At 34.5% G+C, this 20,445-nt stretch overlaps 1 protein-coding gene across 1 annotated transcript in view; it reads right to left on the bottom strand.

Moving 5' to 3' along the window:
• Positions 1–20,445, bottom strand: part of ADGB (androglobin) — a 142,756-nt gene that overhangs the window by 92,158 nt on the left and 30,153 nt on the right. Inside the window, exons 6-10 of the mRNA XM_036249050.1 lie at positions 19,218–19,357; positions 16,320–16,406; positions 8,403–8,632; positions 3,284–3,418; positions 668–762 (exon numbers count right to left, since the gene is read on the bottom strand). Coding sequence (XP_036104943.1) covers positions 668–762; positions 3,284–3,418; positions 8,403–8,632; positions 16,320–16,406; positions 19,218–19,357 — 687 coding nt within the window. The remainder of the gene's footprint in view (positions 1–667; positions 763–3,283; positions 3,419–8,402; positions 8,633–16,319; positions 16,407–19,217; positions 19,358–20,445) is intronic.

Below are 20,445 nucleotides of genomic sequence, written 5' to 3'. Positions count from 1 at the left end.
GAGCTGGTTTTCAAAGAGAACAGAACATTTAATTCTACTGTGCAAAAAATAAATAAAAAGTATACACGTATCCACAGACTATATGCAGAGAGGAAAAAATCAAAGAATATATGCTAAAATGTTAGCATTACCTATGTCTGGGTGTTTATTCTATGAATATTTTAATTTTATTATCTTTGTATATATTTGCTAAATTTCCTATAAATTGTCAGATTTATAGGAAAAAAAGAAGTTAATGTTTTTGCAGATGTATTATTTTAAGATATAAGGTGGTAATAGCATGTTTTACTGGCTCTGTGTGTGAGTTCATTTAAGTCACATATTGAGAAAATATGTACAATCTGTTTATGGAAAGGTGTTTTATAATTACTTAGAAATTACTTACATGACCTATATAATTTTTATGGTTTTTATTTTGCTTATATTGGAAGGAATCGATACCAATATATAACTACTTTTTTAAAAGATGGAACTACTGTAATTATCTAAGACAATTTTGGATGTTCTAAGTCCCTGTATTCAGGTGCCTAATATTAAAGATAAGGAGACCAAAATTTAGTAATAGGATTTTAATTAAATTCTGGTATATCTTCCATCACAAGAGTAATCCCACACATACACACACAAACCATAAATGATAGTGTACCTCCTGGACATGAGTACTTACCATCCTCTCTAATGAAAAGATCTTCTTTTCAAACAAGTAGAGAGGTGTAAAGGTCGCGTATACAACCATGTAAGGGGGCTGTATTCCCGAAGAACCTGCAAGAACAGACATATATTGTGCCATGAAAACTCTAGCCCAAAAGGGCCACTCCAAACTTTCTTAATGAACAATAAGATAGAATTAAAGGTTAAAGAATTAGAATTAAAGATAATTCCTTATCTTTGCTGGTGAAAAATAGGTAAATGGTTCTAAATTTATTTAATAAATGTTAAATTTCAAATATGCATTCATTTTATACAATATCTCATTCATTTTACTTTCATAATATAGTACCATTTAATTGCTTTAAAAATCGTTTTATGTCACTGTAAAAATGCTATCACATAAACTTACTAGTTCTTAGTCAATGTAACAAAATGATCCACAAATAATTATGATCAAAGGAATGATTTTAACATTTTGACATTTATTAGCTTTCATAGATAAAAATCTTTATTCTGAATTTAAAGAAGTCCAGGAGTTTATATGTCATTTCAAGATAAAGAAAACATAAATAAATGAATCCTTCTACAAAGAAGGAAAACATAAGTAACTTAGCTTGGAACATTTAGTGCATGTAGACTTTGCTTCTGAGCATCACTTATTTATTGACATGTTCCTGAACATCCCTGATAGTTCTATATTTTTGTTCTTTAAAGATTCTGACCAAAACAATGGAATTTCTTAGCCCTTTTTTCATCTTTGTTTTTAATTAAAAGTTTTGTTTTACTTCTTTACAAATTCAGTATTTATATGTATGTGTATTAGATATGTTTATTGAATTCTAACCCTATCTTGAGATTAACCTTAACTATTAGTTTGGGGGGGGGGGGAGAAGCAATTGTTATCTTAATTGTCCCAAAGAAAGAAACTCAGAAAAGTTTGGTAATTTTCACAGTAATGATGAATTATTGGTAACTTTGGGAGTGTTATGTCACCCACTATCAAAAAAGATTGCTTAAGGCACCAGTATAAGAAAACAATTTTTAATACAGAATTAAAAATATAATGACTAGTGACTCATTTCTCTAACAAATTACCAGGCATGCTTCTGTAAAAAAAAAAAACAAAAAAAAAACATAATTATTAAAACGTCCTCACAGAAAACATAATAATGTATTAAGAAAGAAGACAAGCCCTGGCCAGTTTGGCTCAGCGGTTAGAGCGTTGGCCTGCGGTCCGGAGAGACCCGGGTTTGGTTCCCGCTAAGGGCACGTACCTCGGTTGCAGTTTGTCCCCGGCCCTGGTTGGTCGTGCGGGTGGCAGCCACTCGATGTGTCCCTTCACATCGATGATGTTTCTCTCTCTCTTCCCTTCCTCTCTCCCTCCCATTCTATCTGTACAAAAAATGGAAAAATATCCTCGGGTGAGGATAAAAAAAAAAAAAGAAAGAAGACAAAATGAAAAAAAGAAGAAACTAGATAAAACATAGTGCTAGAAGAAAATGGATGAGTTTCCAACTATCTAACACATGGGAAGCTGAAAATTATAACCTACATTCTGGAAACACAAGATAGGTGAACCAATAGTAAGAATATAAAGTATTTAAAAATATAATATGTATAATATGCCCTGGCCAGTGTGGTTCAGTTGGTTGAGCATCATCCAATGCACTGAGAGGTCACCAGTGCAACTCCTGGTCAGGGTACATGTCCGGGTTGGAAACTCAATGCCCTGTTCAGGGCACGCAGGAGGCAGTGGATAGATGTTTCTCTCTCATCGATGTTCCTCCCTCTTTCTTCCTCTCTCTCTGAAATCAATGAAAACCTTTAGAAAAAGATAATGTGTACAATATATATAATATAGTCTTTAAAAGATTATATATGTCGCCCTGGCCGGTTTGACTCAGCGGTCAGAGCGTCAGCCTGCGGTCCAGAGAGACCCGGGTTCGGTTCCCGCTAAGGGCACGTACCTTGGCTGCAGTTTGTCCCCGGCCCTGGTTGGGTCGTGTGGGTGGCGGCAACTCAGTGTGTCCCTTTCACATCGATGTTTCTCTCTCTCTCTTCCTCTCTCTCTCCTTCCCGCTCTATCTGAATAAAAAAATGGAAAAATGTCCTTGGGTGAGGATAAAAAAAATTAAAAAAATAAAAAATAAATAAAAAGTAAAAAAAAAAAAAAAAGATTATATATGTCCTATATAATTTATACAGAGGACATATACAAATATATTATATATTGCTTATGTTTACACATTTTGTATAATTGTATATTAATACATAGGTATATTATATAGAATATATAACATATGATATATTTTATTTATGTAGAGTAATATATATTTTACAATATACTAATATGTTATTTATTAGTTAGCATATGTATATATGTTAGCATATGTCCTCCTTCATATGAGCACTTCTCCTGTGACTGCTGTACCATAAGGACTTGGGCAGCCTTGGCTATTGTCTCATATGTAGAACCTTGCCCCAGTATCATTACCCATGTGAGGCCTGATGATTATGGGCAACCTCCAGCAAGCTTATTTAGATATGTCTAAGGATACACTTCTATGATCCAGAGAGTTTCAACCTTTTAGGAAACAGTGAAAATAGTTGTTCTACAAGACTGAGAGCTTACAGTCTGACAGAGACAGCAGAGAGTGTTGTACATCTGAGGAGGGTCTGGAACCGTGAAATGACCATTTGAATTTTTCCTTTTCCTTTTCTCCATCTTTACTCTTCTTCTTTCCAAAGTCTTTTAAATCTGCTTTTTCTAACATATTAAAAATATAATAAATCTTTAACTATAAAATCTCAAATACAAAAGCCACAAATTCCCCCAAACACTCTTCATCTCTAATTAGAAACATTACAATAAATAAAGAAAAAATTTTGAAAATCAATGGGTATTGTGAAAGACCTACACCATTATTTATTATTGAATACATATAAATTTTATGTTAAGGATAGATGATCATTTGATAATTTTTGTATATTAAATTATAGTGTGAGGCTAATTTTCTCATTTTAAATGGATATCAAAGCAACATCTTTTTGCCAACATGACTTCTTTAATCACACCTTGTACACAGAATTATATGCACTCTTTGAATTTCCATTTATATTTCCATTTCTATGAAACATGTTCTCCTTCAACTTAAAAAAAAAAAAAAAAGCAGTGGTACATATATACAATGGAATACTACTCAGCCATGAAAAATAATTAAATCTTACCTTTTGTGACAGCATTGATGGATCTGGAGGGTATTATGCTAAGTGAAATAACTCAGAGAAAGACAAGTACCACATGATTTTACTTATATGTGAAATATAAAGAGCAAAATAAACAAACAAACAAAATAGAAATAGACTCATAGATGCAGAGCATAGATTGACAGTTGCCAGAGGGGAGGAAGTTAAGGGGTTGGGTGAAAAAGATGATTAAGTAGTTCAAACTGGAAGTTACAGAGTGGTCATGGATATATAAATTACAGCATGGGGAATATAATCAATAATGTCGTGATAACTGTGTATGAGGCCAAGTGGGTGTTTGAAATATCAGCGGAATCACTCTGTAAAGTGCAAGATTTCCTAACCACTATGCTGAATATCTGAAATTAATACAAAATAATACTGAATGCAAACTGTAACTGAAAAAGAAAAAAGAAAATTTGAAAAAAAATGTAGTATATAAAGGCTGAAAATAAAAAATCCAAGATTTTTTTATTCCCTAATAAAGCCAATTCAATTCTGAAACCAAAAAAATCAGATTTCTGCCTTTTTATTTTCCCATCATCTGCTAAATTTGTAATCAGGTTTTTTTTTTTTTTCAATTTGCGAAAATGAAAACTGTGACATTAACAAGTTACAATGTTCCTTAACCTAGAATGTAAAGCTGTTTCGTATTTTAGCTTTTACAGTAGATTAATCACCTATGTCAGATACAAAAGTAAAGATAACTGTTAACTTTAAGTGTAGAAGGAGATATATAACTAAGAAACTAAAATATAAATACAGGTTATCAAATTTTATTTTGTGACTTTTCTATAAATATTTTACTTCACTCAATAAAGTTAATTTTAGGTAGAAATATATACAGTGATACCTCGGTTCTCGAACGCCTCGGATTTCGACCAAATCGGTATTCGACCAGGAGATTCGAGAAACTTTTGTCTTGGAATCCGAACAAATATTTGGAACTCGAACTTCCGAGATGAGCCAAGTTGAGCCGAATGGCGTTCATTCGGCCCAGCGCGCCTTGCTCGCGTCCTCAGTGTGAGTGCAGAGAGAGAGTCACGCTTTGTGGAGAGAGTCACGCTTTACACTGAATTTAACCCTTAGACATACTGTACACTTTTATTTCTTGTTGAGACTTATGTTTTTCTACATATTATATACAAATTAGGCCAGTAAATAGGCATTTTCTGGGGCTTGGAACGAATTAATCCAGTTTCCATTATTTCCTATTGGGTTTCATTGCTTCGGTTCTCGAACAATTTGGTTCTCGACCGTCCTCCTGGAACGAATTATGTTCGAGAACCGAGGTATCACTGTATTTCATACATGATTTAAAAAAATTTTTTTTCTTTACTGATTTTTAGACAGTGAAGAAAGGAGAGAGAGAGAGAGAGAGAAACATAAATGAGAGAGAACATCCACTGGCTGCCTCCCACACACCACCCCACTGGGGATCCGGCCCACAACCTGCGCATGTGCCCTGGCTGGGAATGGAACCTGCGACCTCTTGCATGGGTCGATGCTCAATCACTAAGCCACACTGGTCGGGCTCATATATGATTTTAAAATAGGGATTTAAAACCCTTCAAACTCCTATTCTGAATTCAGAATTTAGAAATAATATAATTTATAATAAAATGTGTAAATAGAAAAAATACACTTTCACATAGAAATTTGGGTAATATACAACAGTGTTTATCAAAATATGTTTTGCCAATAATGTGTTGCTCCTCTGTCATTTCACCCCATCCATGTAGCAAATGCCCAAAAGCCTCTTTAAGTAAAGTTGGCAACTGAGTGCTACTGGAGATAACTTTTCCTTAGTTCTGCAAACCTCTGCTACATCTAAATCAAATCACCATGAGGACTTTCACCTTGCCCCTCCTCCACCTCATTCTCAGCTCATCCGTAAGCTGCTCAGAAAAAGAGAAAGTTGAAGTCTTTAGTAAGAAACACTCAGCTTTTCCCTTTGAAAGCCATCCACCCACCAACATTTACATCCATCCTCTCCCATGGCATGTGCCCATCTGGTAGGATGGAGGAGCCCTTGCTCCCCTGAGTTGGTCCAACCTCTCTACCTAGGTTCTCTGGATCCTCCTCTTCCTGCCCTACCAGGAAACATACACTATTGCTGTAATCTCAGCTGAATTCTCTCAATCAACACCTAAAAACACTCAGTTCTCCATCGACAGATTAAAACATAAGTATCCTGTGTCCACATACTCCCTGTCAGCTTCCGCTTTGCAGCACTCCTGTTCACAAACTTCTAACATCATTTTTCTTTCCACTTACTTCTTAACACTCTCAATATGTCTTCCACCCCCATCCTTCACCAGTGCCTAATGACCTTCACATCACAACGTTCAACAGGGAAATCCAAGTTCCCTAATATTTTAACTCTCACTATTTAACACAGACTATCTCTCTGATTCTTGAGACCCTCTTCTTCTGACTTCAGTAGCAACAAGCTCTGCTTGTTTTCTTCCTGCCTCTCTGGCCATCCCTTAGCCTCCTTTGCCAGATCATCACTGTTTACCTGGCTCTCAGATGTTTAACTTCCTTAAGGCTCAGCCTTATGCAGCCATGTGTTCTCACTCTATGCTGTCTCCTTGAGAATATCATCCACAGCTAACTTAGCATGTATTTGTGTTTCCAAAATGTATATCACCACTTGGGAACTCTTGACGTTTCTCAAAAGGCACCTCAGATTCAATATATTCAAAATCATTTTATGTTCTCGCCTCATAAAGCCATTCTTTTTTTAGTATCCCCTATCTCCATTACGGGTACCACATTTTTTACTTTTTAAATCTCTCTCTTGTCATTCACCTTATTTGTGACTTCACTGCTACTACACTATTACCCTAACTCCCAGCTCCCATTGTCTCTAACATGAGCTGGTGCAAAAGTCTCCAGACTGTGTGTGTGTGTGTACACTCATGTCACCCACCCCCCTACTGTAAGATCTTTTCTTCTCAAAGATCCAGAATATTCTTTTGAAACTGTGATTTAGATCATGTATGACTCTAGTCTAAGATTTTCCTTAGCTGCTAATTTTTCTTAAGATAAAGATCAATAATCTTAACATGACCTGGAAGATTTTGTATGATCATTCTCCTACCTATTTCTCCAGGTGTGCTCAAACTATCCTTTACTCCTCATATCCTTTCCTCCAGTAAATATATCTTCTGCCAGGTCTTCCAAAATAATGCCATTCCTCCAGGCTATTTCCTCGACACAGAACGTCTTCCCTCCATGGTTTGTCGTCATCTTCCAGATATTCCTCTCATCTTTGCAAAAGCAGTTCAAAAGCCCTTAGGAAATTCTGTCCTTAGCCTAGGTCCCCCATATGAACTCTCATAGTTTCCTTCATTTGCATTTCAGGCTTATTTCTTAGTAGATGATTATAATTTTTAAAATTTGTGTTAGTCTTTATCCCTAGACAATAAGGACTAGGAAGTAACTTTCACATCTAATTTTGTTCAACAAGTTATCACTAATTCCTAGAACATTTATTGGAATTATACTCAGTAAATAGTATATTGGATGAATGAGTGGCTGGATGAATAGATGAATAGATGAATGTTCATTTGTTATACATGAGAAAGGGCTTCTAAATTCAGATTAGTTGGAGATATATGGGATGAAACAAATTCAAGCAGGCTTTTTTTTTTTTTTTCTTCTTTTTCTTTCATACTAGCACATATTAGGTGATTTCAAAAAGGAGCCTATGATAGGCAGATATCACTCACACACTTAATCTTGCTATATTTTTGAGGAACATTTACATAATACTTTATATGCATTGCACTGTAGATGAGACCAGGATAAGAAATAATTGGACAAAATGTAAATATTCTCTAAAACATAAATATTTGGAAGATCATAATAGATATTATCAAAGTATACAAAAAAGCCGAGTATTTTCTAGAATATTTAGTTCTACTACTTTAGTATAAAAGCATTATTGTTTATTTGCATAGCTATATAAAATATTTTAGAAAACATAAAATAAAAAATTAATACATTTCCCACCTCAAGAAAAGAAAGAATCCTACACTTGTAAAATAACTAGAATTTTTTCTTCTCATATTTGAATTTTCACAATAAATGATCAATAAATCATCATCTAAGCTCTGTCCACTTCACATTTCCTGAAAAATTAAACAGGACAACTGTGTCCTTTGCTATTTTAGTTCATTTCACCCTACATATAGCATATAAGAAAGATGCGTTTAATGAACGTTGAAACTTAATATTTCTTTCTATATTTACTATATATCAATTTAGTATCAAATTGTATAATTGCCTTTGATATTTAGAGTACAATATGGAATGATAATTAATATGTGGTAAATACCATTAGAAGTTCTGAAATTCTATCAAGGAAGAATATTAATTATTTCCACAACACTTAATACACGATAATAACAACAAAGAACCATTAAATTCAGCAAAGATTATAAAATATTTGTATACAATATTCATACTGGATGCTGTTATGATATAAAACGTCTTACCCTTTAGAACTTTATCACTTTTCTCAAGTGATTTTAGTGTGGTAGCGGAAGGTTCGGGTTTGAATTCTTTGCCATCTTTTACATCTTTCCCATCCTTCACTTCTTTCCCTGGTTCCTTTAATTTGGCATCTACTTCTGTTGTTCTGCTCTCAGAGCAGGACACATCCATCAGCTTAAATTCAGGCAATATTTCTTTCAAAAGCTCCCAAACTTTGTCCTTATATTGTGGGCTTTGATAAAACACATCATCATTAATTTTCAAATTGAGCTTTAAATTCCACATCGAGATATTACTGACAGAAAAAAAGTCAGCTTACTATTTCACAAGACTAATTTCTATAGTTACATAAAATATTAGTTTAAAACACCATGATGCATTCATTCATTCAACAAGCTTTGACTGAGTGCCTTATGGTGTGCTGGGATTTGTTGATGAAGGAGACCAAATAAGGAATTCTGGTTCAAGATGGAGACACAGGAGGACCTTGACTTCACCGGTTTCCATGAACACACTGGATCTACAGGTACACGTAAAACAATTGCCTCTGAAGAAACGCCCCAAAACTAGCTGACTGACTCTTGCACATCCGGTGAATGAGAAAAAAACCCCACATGATGCAGGTAAGAGAGCCTAAGGCACAATATCGCCATAAGCCCAGCATGGTGACCCGCAACTGGAGGCAACTCACAACCCTGGACTTCCCCACGAGTAAAGGGTTTAAAACCCACATCTGGCACCCCAACTTTCAAGACCTTCCCCTGGGAAATGAGCTCTCAAAACATCTAGCTTTGAATGCACACAGAGACTGTATCCAAAGACCCATGAGGCAATAGTAACCTCAGAAATGGTTCTAAAAGAGCTCGCAAAGACTCACCCAACCCAAGCCCAGTGCAGAGGCAGCAGACTTTCTGTGAAAGAGGCTTATTTGTTTATCTTAAAGCATTGGCCCAAGAAGCAGGCTTCTAATTAAACCCACAGCTAAGAGCCAACAGTAATTCTCCCCACTGTCCTGGAGGGCAGGCGCTCTCTTAATGCACTCCCTTTGCCATTTATCATTCATTTATGATAAATACTCTCAACAACATGAGTATAGAGTGAACATACCTCAATGTAAAGGCCATATATGACAGGCCCACAGCTAACAGCCTACTCAGTGCTTAAAAGCTACAATCTTTTTCTCCAAGATAAGTAATAAGATGAGGATACCCACTCTTACCACTTTTATTCAACAACCATTAATTAATATTTGTTGAATAAAAGTCCTAGCCAGAACAATTAGTCAAGAAAGCGAGCTAAAAGGCATCCAAATTAGAATGGAAGAAGAAAAACTCTCACTATATGTAAATGACACGATATTGCTATATATAGAGAGAAAACCCTAACACCACCAAAAATTATTAAAACTAGTAAAATGATTCAGTAAAGTTGCAAAATACAAGATCAGTATACAAAAATCTGTTGTTTCTACACACTAATAACTATCAGGAAGAGGATTTTTGTTTAAGTCCCATTTTTAATTACATCAAAAAGAATAAAATACATAGGAATAAATTTAACCAAAGATGTGAAAGAACTATTCACTGAAAACTATAGGGCATTGATAAAAGAAACTGAAGAATACACAAATAAAGGAAGGGAACCACAATGACCCCAAGTAGCAAAAGCAACCTTGAGAAAAAAGAACAAAGTGGAGGCATCCTGCTCTCTGATTCCAAACTATATTACAAAGCTATAGTAATCAAAGCAGTATAGTATTGGCGTAAAAACAGACACATAGATCAATGAAACAGTCTATTAATTAATGACATATACAGTCAATTAATGGCAAACAAAAAAAACAAAACAAGAACATACAACGTGGAAAGAATAGATTCTCTGGTAAAAGGTGTCAGAAAAACTGAACAACCAGATACATAAGAATGAAACAAGGCTATTATCTTACACCATACATAGAAATCAACTCAAATTGGATTAAAAACTTGAACATAAGACCAAAAACTATAAACTTCTTAGAGAAAATATAGGTGATAAGCTTTTTTATAATGGTTTTGGCAATGAGGTTTTGGATTTGACACCAAAAGCAAAGGCAACCAAAACAAAAATAAACAAGGGGATCAATGTGAAATTAAAAAGCTGCACAGCAAAGGAAACCATCAACAAAATGAAAAGGCAATCTATAGAATGGGAGAAAATATTTGCAAATCATATATCTAATATTCAAAATATATAAAGAACATATACAACTCAATAGTCAAAAAAACAAAACAAATCAAACACACCCAAACAATGCTATTAAAGAATGGAAAAGGATCTGAATAGACATTTTTTTCCAAAGGGGACATACAGATGACTAAAGGGACATGAAAAGATGCTCAACTCCACTAATCGTCAGGGAAATGCAAATCAAAACTACAGTGATATTTTACCTTACACCTGTTAGAATAGCTGTTATCAAAAAAACAAAAAACAACAGTGGTTGATGAGGATGTGGATAAAATGGAACCCTTGAGAGCTGTTGTAGCAATTCTAAATTGGTACAGCTAATATGGAAAACAGTATGTAATTTCCACAAAAGATTAAAAATAAAACTACTATATAATTTAGTAATTTTACTTTTGGGTATTTCACTGAAAGAAGTTGAAACACGAACTTAAGAATATATATGCACCTCCATGTTTATTGCACAATTATTCACAATAGATAAGGCATGGAAACAACCTGGCTGTCTCCTGATAGACGAATGAATAAAGAAAATGTGATATATATTGAGATGTATATGTAAAATGTGATAAATGTGGATGAATTAAGTTCTATGTTCATGCTCTGAGTTCCCAAAGAATCTTTACACACTTCTTATAACCTTTAAAAATACTTCTTAAATTACTCAATCAACAAACATTTATTGAGAACATACTGTTTGCCAGACATTCAGTGTTATTGTTCTAACTCATAGAAGGCATAACACTGAGCAAGACAGAAAGGGTCCCTACTCTCACATAACTTCCTATCCTAGTGGATGGATGAGAGAGAGAGAGAGAGAAAAAAAAACAGGCAGTGATAACTTCCATCGGGAAAATGAAATAATAGACAATGGGTTAGGACAAAACTTGGGGAAGGAATAATTGAAATTGAATGATCAAGAAGGTTTGTCTGAGGAGTTGATGTTTAAGCTTGGTGAGACCTAACTGCTATGTCATCCTCAGCCAAGTGACTATCTGATAGAAGATTATTCTAGGCATTTTAAAACAGCAACAGCCCTGCCCAGTTTTGTTTAGTGGTTAGAGCACAGGCTTGAGGACCAAAGGGTCACAGGTTCAATTCACGGTCAAGGATACGTACCTGGGTGGCAGGTTCAATTCTCGGCCCTGGTCTGGGTGGGTAAGGGAGGCAATCAGTCGATATGTCTCTCTCACATTAACGTCTCTCTCTCTCTCTCTCTCTCCCTCCCGCCCTCCCTCCTCTTCCACTCTCTCTAAAAGATTAATGGGAAAAAATATCCTCAGGTGAGAATAAATAAATAAATACATACATAAATAACAACCACCACCTCATATAAAGACCCTAAGTGACAATGAGTTTAGTATATTTGGGAAAAACAACAAAGGTATATGTGGCCAGTGAGTAGTTGCCTAGACAGAGATGAGGGGAGAGATGTGCAGATCCCTAAAGAACAGCAGGAAGCTTTCAAAACTTCAAGTTTAATGGAAAGGATTTAAGCAAGGCAAGTGATATTATCTGATTTATGTTTTTAAAAAGTATTCCAAATGCTATGTCGAGAATTCAGTACAGGTGGCTGAGGTAGACACACAAGGTCCAGTTATGAAGCTAGTACGTCATCTATGCATGTGAGCAGTGATAGTTGATCTAGGATGGTAATAAAGAAGATACGAAATAAATAAATAAATACATTCATAATGAGTGGAGAAGACACTATTGACAAAGATCAGTAAGGGTTTGGATGTGGGATGTGAGAAAAACGAGTGATTAAGGATGACTCCAAGTTAGTTTGCTTATTTATCTGTTGCTTTTTAATTTGCATAACTGAGTGAACAATGGTGTAATGTACTGAGGTGAGGTACTGTAGGAAAGGTAAGGTTTGGGGACTACAGAATCCCGAGTTCCTTTCTGGATATTTTAAGTTTGAGATACATTTTTGACATCCACATAGCTATGCAACTGAAGCAGTTGCATATAAATACAGACTAGACTACAGGAAAAGGTGACAGGTATGGCAATATAAACTTGAAAGTCATTATCGAATAGTTATTTACAGTTATGGGACAGGAAGGAGCCCTGTTATATATCACATTTTGTGGTTGAGGAACTATCCAAGAAGGCAGAAAAAGGGCAGCAAATAAGATAGGAGAAAAACCTGGAGGATGTGCTGTTGCAGAAGACAAGCGAATTAAGCGCTCCCAAGGAGAGTTTTTTGTTTGTTTGTTTGTTTAAGTCAAATACTAGAATGTCAAGTAAATGGGGAAAAAGAAGCGACCATTGGATTTGACAATATTAAGGTCTTTATTTGCCTTAGGAAGAACCCTTTCACTAGTGTGGAGGAGGAGGAAGCACAGAGAGTCAGTGGGAAGAGATTGAGAGGTGTAAAGATAGAGACAGTGTATAGATAACTCAATTGCGAAGCTTTTCTGAGGGAAAAAACAAAGATGAACTGGTGACTTAAAAATAATAATTGGTTTCCGTATGCACCTGTGATCTGCTTCTGTTCTTGAGCTCCCTTGTTCTCAGCATTGGATCCCCAGTGCATTTTATTTTTGCATTTAATCCCACAAAATTTCTGCAACATAGGTATCACAAGCTAATTGAGGTTTAAGAGGTTGTACATTTTATGCTATCATACATCTCTCAAATGATAGAATCAGAATTCAAGCAGATCTGAATGCAAAAACCCATGCTTAGTTTTTCTTTTCATCTACAATATGAAACAAAAATGCTAGGCAATGGAAGAGAAATATTCAAATACCACATGATCAGACCAAAAACTTCTTGGGACAGGTAGGCTTAAATATTGGGTGTGGGGTGCTCTATTCACAAATGCACTACACCGAGATCAGATGAGTTTACTGAGAAAAGTCATCTATTCGATTGGAATTTTGACATCTAATATACACTCAGACATGTCATTGACTGCGTTTCTATTATATATGGGTAGTTAGAAGTTGTTTTTGTTTTTAATGTAAAAACTGTACTAATTGTAGTAAAACATAAAAGGCAAGGTCAACAACAGCAAATAGTTTCTCAAGTTGGTGTGCCTATGCAGAGCGCAAGGGAAGAAGTTGAGATACTACAAAACATTTTCACCCCGATTTTCACATGGAAAAAAAAAATCAGAGGTGAACACATATTTGGAACTCTAATTCTCTAATTCTCCTTGACCTCTGTAAAACCATGACCACACTGGCCAAGCTCCTCGGGGCTTCCCCTGCACACTCTAATCCTCCTTAGGAATGGAAACACCCCACTCTTGAACAGACCATAGCTTTGATCATATTGTTCTCCTGCTTTCAATAGTCCTCGCCTTCTTTACCTTCAAATCAACCACAGCCAACAGGAAAGGTTCAGATCAAGCCAGAACTTTCTCCATGAAGCCCCACCTGACCCCTCTCTGAAACCCTGGCAGATGGTGACTGCACCCATATTTTAACTTAAAATTTCTTGATAATAATTTATGGATTGTTTCATGACATTCTTTTCATTTAAAAATTAAATACATGTACACACATGAATCGATTTTGTGATTTTATAGTATACTATTCATTTAAAATTACATGAATAATGTGGCAGAATATAAGAAAAAATTCTACAAATCATAATATAGATCAAAGATAGTGTATATATTTTCACATTTTGGTTGTATTTTAAAATAAATTTATAAATTTGAATGTCTGGGTCATTCTTGCTTATTCTTCCTTAGACTTTTTTCTGTCTCCAAAGGTTGATTTTTAACTATCATACATATTTCTAGATAATAATAAATTGTGAAAGTCATTAGAGAGGTAAACAAACTTCCACTAATTATGTCTCTACCATACACAAGTGAATTTTTCTGACACCCTCACCTGTTCACTTAATCTTCAGAACAACCATAGAGAAAAGGTGATTGTATCCTTCTTTAACATAAGAAGAAACTGGGGCCCAGAGAAGTTCATTACTTACAAAATTCACATAGCTTGAAATTGGAAGTATAAGAATGTAAATTTAGTGATATAGTTCTGACTCCAAAGCTCAAGCTTCTCTCTCTTATATCATTTTCATAGATACTTCATAAGCAACCCATAAATGCATGCAAATTAAGTATCTATAATCAAGTTTTGTATTAATTATTAAAGCGATCTTAAAATTATGAAAGTATGTGAACACTTAATTTATGTATGATTCTAGCAAGAGACAATTCAAAATGTATAATTAACTGATTTTATAGTGTGAATAATTCTGATCTACTATTTCTGATAGAGCTCTGATGATTTCATGTCTCTGATATCTTTATTGACCACTGTGCAGGGAAAACAAAGGCAAAATTGTAAGAATACCATCAACACTTGAAGACAAAAATTTAGAGAAGTCCATACTTTTAAATCCCATTGTCTCTCTATTTTTCTACACTAACAATGAGCATATTATACCAGTTAATAGCACCTTCTCTTAGGTATTAGAAAAAGATTTTCCACAAAAAGATGTCAAAGGGTGCCATCTGGACCTTTTCCTCAGATAAAAATGTAAGGTCAGCTTCCTTTCAGCAAAGTGGCCCTTCAGGAAGGGTGTCTACTCTTCCATTTTTTTCTTCTGAAAATATTTGTATTTGAATCAAGCAGCAGCTAGTTGATCTTGTTCAATGTTGAATTCAAGTTCCGGGGCCTGTCTTCGATCTCCCTTTACCTGGACCAGGGGAACTGTAGCTTCCCAACATCAGTCAAAGATCAATGATGATTCAAACTGATAACTGTAGATGGCTTTGATCTTCTTGTAAAAATAAACATCTGAATTGATGATATGTCCAGATTTATTCATATAGTCTTTTCTCTCCACTTTAACCTGATTAGTTTCCGCTGTCAATAATATTATCAAATGTGTGAAATAAATTATCTATAAAATTTTAAGTAAGCATTATGTTAAATAGTCTCTCTTTATTTGAATGTAGATAAGCAATCTTTATATAGCTAGACTCATATGAGAGAAAGGCTGTGGGCTTTGAACCCAAAAAGACTTAGATTCAAATTTTATCTCCTCCAGTTACAATGTACACAGGCTTGGTTGGCCACTCTGAGCTTCAGTTTCCTCTCTGATAATGACATGCACCTAGTTGACGGGGTCATATGGATGACTGAATGAGATCATTTACCAGGACTGTGGTTTTTAATTAGAAATAATATATTAAAGTGTATAATGTCTAATAATATTATTTTAATATTTGGAATTCAGATATTTTAGGACTAAATTTATTTTATATATATATTATATATATAAGCAGAATTTATCCTGGAATTCTCATGGAATTTTATATAAAACTAGAAAATGTTCTCCCAAACACTTTTGTAAAATGTAATATTTCTTGAAATTTATTTATTGGTTTGCTTTTAATCCTTATCCGAGGATATTTTTTTCCATTGATTTTCAGATAGAGTAGGAGGGAGAGAGAGAGAGAAACATCAATGTGAGAGAGACACATCGATTAGTTGCCTCCCACAGGACCCCAACCAGGGCCAGGATTGAACTGCAACCGAGGTACATGGCTTTCACCAGAATTGAACTTGAGACTCTCTGGTCCATGGGCTGGTGCTCTAACCACTGAGAAAACTGGCCAGAGCTCTTGAAATTTTTTTAAAAACCGAAAACATTTTGGTTAAAGAAACATTACTAGGGAAGAAAGAAAAATAAATAAGTAGGTTAATGGTCAAACCTACTGGAGAGGAATGACTTCCGGCAACCATCCTGTAAGAGCATGAATAACGGTGGTCTCTCCCAGTTCCCTCTTCTCTGCTATATGGATACTAAAAAAGCAAATACACAGAAGTACAGTTAATACAATTTGAAAACACAGAAAGATATAAAAGAAGTAGGAATCTCTAATAAATAGTGATGATATATTAATAAATGTAGGGGTCGTACTTTTTATACATTATAGAACAAGGCAATACTGTTCCAATGGTCAGATGCCTTGTTTTATTAAAGCACTTGTTTTGTTAAAGCATTTTTTCCAGTGACAAAATGTCATGTCTATTTACAAAAAAGGATTATAAGTTTTATTTTAAAAAGATATAAATTAATATTAATGTCATATAAATAAAAATATTCATACATGTGATATATTTTTAAATATGTATGGATAATATATCTTCTATATATTCAATATGGTGTCATGATGTTCTTTAAAAAATACAACAGTGTCATTTGTGCTTTTGATTTCAGTAATTATTCTAAATGCTTATTAAGCTATGCATGGTCAGTGTCATATACAGCAGGTCAAATGTGCATCAGATACCTTCGATTATTTAATTAGATAATTTATTAGACAATTTCAGAGAAACCAGAAACATCTGTCCTATCTTGTACAAAACAGTAGATTTGCTACCATAGCATAAAATCAAATGACACTGTGATTGACCAAATATCACTCTTCTCATTTTAGTTTTTTTGTTTTGTTTCTGTAGTGATTAGTCTGTTTACACCAGCAACACACACATCCCTGTTTTGCCCACGAGTCACAGCTTCCATAGACCATGTGCCAATGGTGGTGACTGATGGACTGACGTGTCTACGTATCCCAAAGATAACAAATATCTATTGTGATAATTCTCAGTCTAGTCTAAATTCTTCTTTGGATAATCACGTTTAGGAAGTAAATGTACAAATCTCATAGAAATAATGCTTCCTCCTTTGAATATCTCATGGTGATATTGAAACAACGACTAAATACAAATTTTTATATGGAGAAAGCTAAAACTCATATGACAATAAATAAAATCTCAGAATAACGACTAGACAAATATAAATTATACTATGTAATGCAGGGTTCCCCTAGAAAACCTAAGAAATGTGTTATGTTTAGTCTGATCTTTTATCCTCAAGCTAGATATATATATATATATTAAAAATAACAATAATTATTATATTACTCAAGTTGCTATAAAACTCTACTGAACTATATAGCTTTAAGAAAGTCAACATGCCACTCCAATTATTCATGTCATGCCTATAATGCCTCACTGGCCTTCCATTCCAATTCTCAGAGCTTCAAGTGAGGTTTGACAATCAGGAACATTAGGAACGTTACTTTCTTTCAAAATAAACAAACATAGTTGTCACCAGTGTGAATACTTTGTAGTGTTCAACTACCTAAAAAGATCTGGGATGAGTTATTCATTTATTTATTTACTCATTTATTTTACAGGAAGAAAATATTCTAACTTAGATTTTTTATATAGAAAATAAAACATAAATTAAGATTTGCTAATATTTAATAAATGGATTAACACTAGTATACTCTCTCAGTTCACAAGGTCAGAAGGTCAGTTGCTCTGGACAACAGAAGAGAAAACCTGAGGCAGTCTGTAATTTAGAAAGGTTAATAGCATCACCATAAATTATTTGTTTATAGGGTTAGTTTGATCAAAACTAGATTACAAAACCTGTAAATCCTTGTAACCTATCACACATAAACAGCAGTATGTCTTAGTATACCCAAAACAAATACATTAATGGGATAAGTTTTTCTTAAAAAAAAAAATCATTGAAATTAAGGGCTGCAAACTGGGTGAAACTCATCCCCAATAAAAAACTGAGGACTGGTAAGAGAAAAGGGAGATGAAGGTCAGAGTGGTTGTTTTGCTGCCTAGCCTTGGGAGAAAAAAACGGAAGCTGAGCTAAAGAAAATACAGGAAAAGCAAAACTGGTTTATGGGTGATGTTGCTGCATTAATAGGAGAGGGGGCTGAGCTTTGAGCAAATGGCAGATGTGATCTGTTAAAGCATGTGAGGGTGTTCTATTGAATACTGAGATGCTATGACACACTGGGGGATGAGGGGGAGGGTGTCAAAGTCACACTGGTGCAGTGGATGTGAGCACTCCCACCAAGCAAAGCCCCGGAGTGGCCGTGTATTGGCAACTCAAGCAACTCACGCTTTTTTTTTGCATTGCTAGGGCCAAGATGGAATGACCACAGGTCTCTGCATGTGGAATCTCCGAGAATAAACAGAGTAGAAATGTCTCATCTGTGTTGGCGCACAAGTGATGCAGGAATATGACACACAAGCAGATTTCACAAGAATATTGAAGAAATAGGAATAGTTTTCATCATGAATATATTAAAAGGGACCAATATTATCAAAACCATGAGGAGCATGTTGGTGTCCTGCAGAACTGTTTAGGTTTTTCAAGATTAGCAAATTATTGTTGCATATACAGAACCTCAACCTCTAACTGGATTGCAGCACATATTATTCAGTATTTAGAACCAATCTTTTCCTCTACAAAGTAACTTCTTTCTCCCCATTTGCTGAAACATTATATTCTGCGGTTGACTTTCCATTCATAGAGAGCATTGAATATAGAATCGTTTTTTGAGTACTTTTATTGGGGGGAGAGGGGATTTTTTTCGATAGCTGACTAACCCAATATTTCAAATCACTGGCTTTGGCATATTCATTTTTATATAAGAAAATTTACACTGTTTGGAAAGAAAACTTCTTAAATTAATTTTTAAATAAATACAGCTATGAAATATAGATGAGGTATGATTGTTTATACTGTGGTTTGCCTTTTTGTTTTTATACAAGTGATTTATAATTCCACATTCTACGTACTCAATATTTGCCAGCTTGATGATAGCTTTAGACAAAAGCATTGGCCAGAGTTCAAATTCACAAGTTGTAGCTGGAAGTAATAGATTGTTATCTTCATCAAAAGGCATAAAGTCATCAATGGTTATCTTTCTCCAGCAACCCTAAAAATGAGGATAAATAAATATACCATCAAGGCTTTATATTATTTTCACTCATGCATTATTATAGAGGGTGGGGCAAAAGTAGGTTTACAATTGTATGTGACAGAGTTTATTTTTGTATTTTTATTAATTATTGTATTATTTTCCAAACAATTGTAAACCTACTTTTGCCCCACCCTGCATACTGCTGACATTATTATTGGCTGTTTAATAATTTTGTTTTAACTTCTTACATCCAAAGACTGACATACTGGTCTTCAATACTACTGTGGCTGAGAGTTGTAATTTATTATTTTATTTAATGAAATTAAGGACATAGATAGATGGCATCTATCTTTATTTATGAGGTCTTGTAAACACATTTATGGGTGCCCCATTCTATACAGAGCAATAAATTAAAGTGTTTCAAATAGCAGAACCAAAATATTATACAATGATGCACGAGTCTGGCATAATAAATGTAATATAGTCATAATGAAAATTCTCCAAAGATAACTTTAGTAACTATTACTTATCCTGATAAGCTCAGTGATCTTAAGCTTCCAATGATAATATCACTCCCACTTATAATTAAAGATCTAATTTTTAACATAAAGTTAATTAATATTTTATTTAATAAAATCATTATAGGTTAATATTTATGTACATTTCTTCATAACTAAAAGCTTGGAACAGTCTGGCCAGTGTGGCTTAGTGGATGAGCATTGACCCCTGCACCAAGAAGCCACCAGTTTGATTCCAGGTTAAGGCACATGACCAGGTTGTGGGCCAAATCCCCAGTGGGGGCATGCAGGAGGTGGCCAGTCGATGTTCTCTCTCATCAGTGTTTCTATCTCTCTCTCCCTCTCCCTTCCTCTCTCTCTAAAATCAATAAAGAAAAAAAAAAATTAAGTTGGAACAATGATAACATTAATGATTGTGAACCCAAAGATTTTTAACTTTGGTTTTACGTATGAAATTTATTCTAAATTCATTCCTTTGCCCAGTAAATATTTTCAGCAGTGATAAGAGTATTGTGAATCCCAAGACTGACACAACACAGGGCCTATACTATTGAATTCTTATAGTTTAATGAGTTAGGAAATATA

This window comes from Molossus molossus, unplaced genomic scaffold, assembly GCF_014108415.1.
Source record: "Molossus molossus isolate mMolMol1 unplaced genomic scaffold, mMolMol1.p scaffold_m16_p_8, whole genome shotgun sequence".
NCBI classification, from domain to species: domain Eukaryota; kingdom Metazoa; phylum Chordata; class Mammalia; order Chiroptera; family Molossidae; genus Molossus; species Molossus molossus.
Note: the sequence above shows the minus strand (reverse complement) of the source record. Positions and strands in the feature narration are given on the sequence as shown.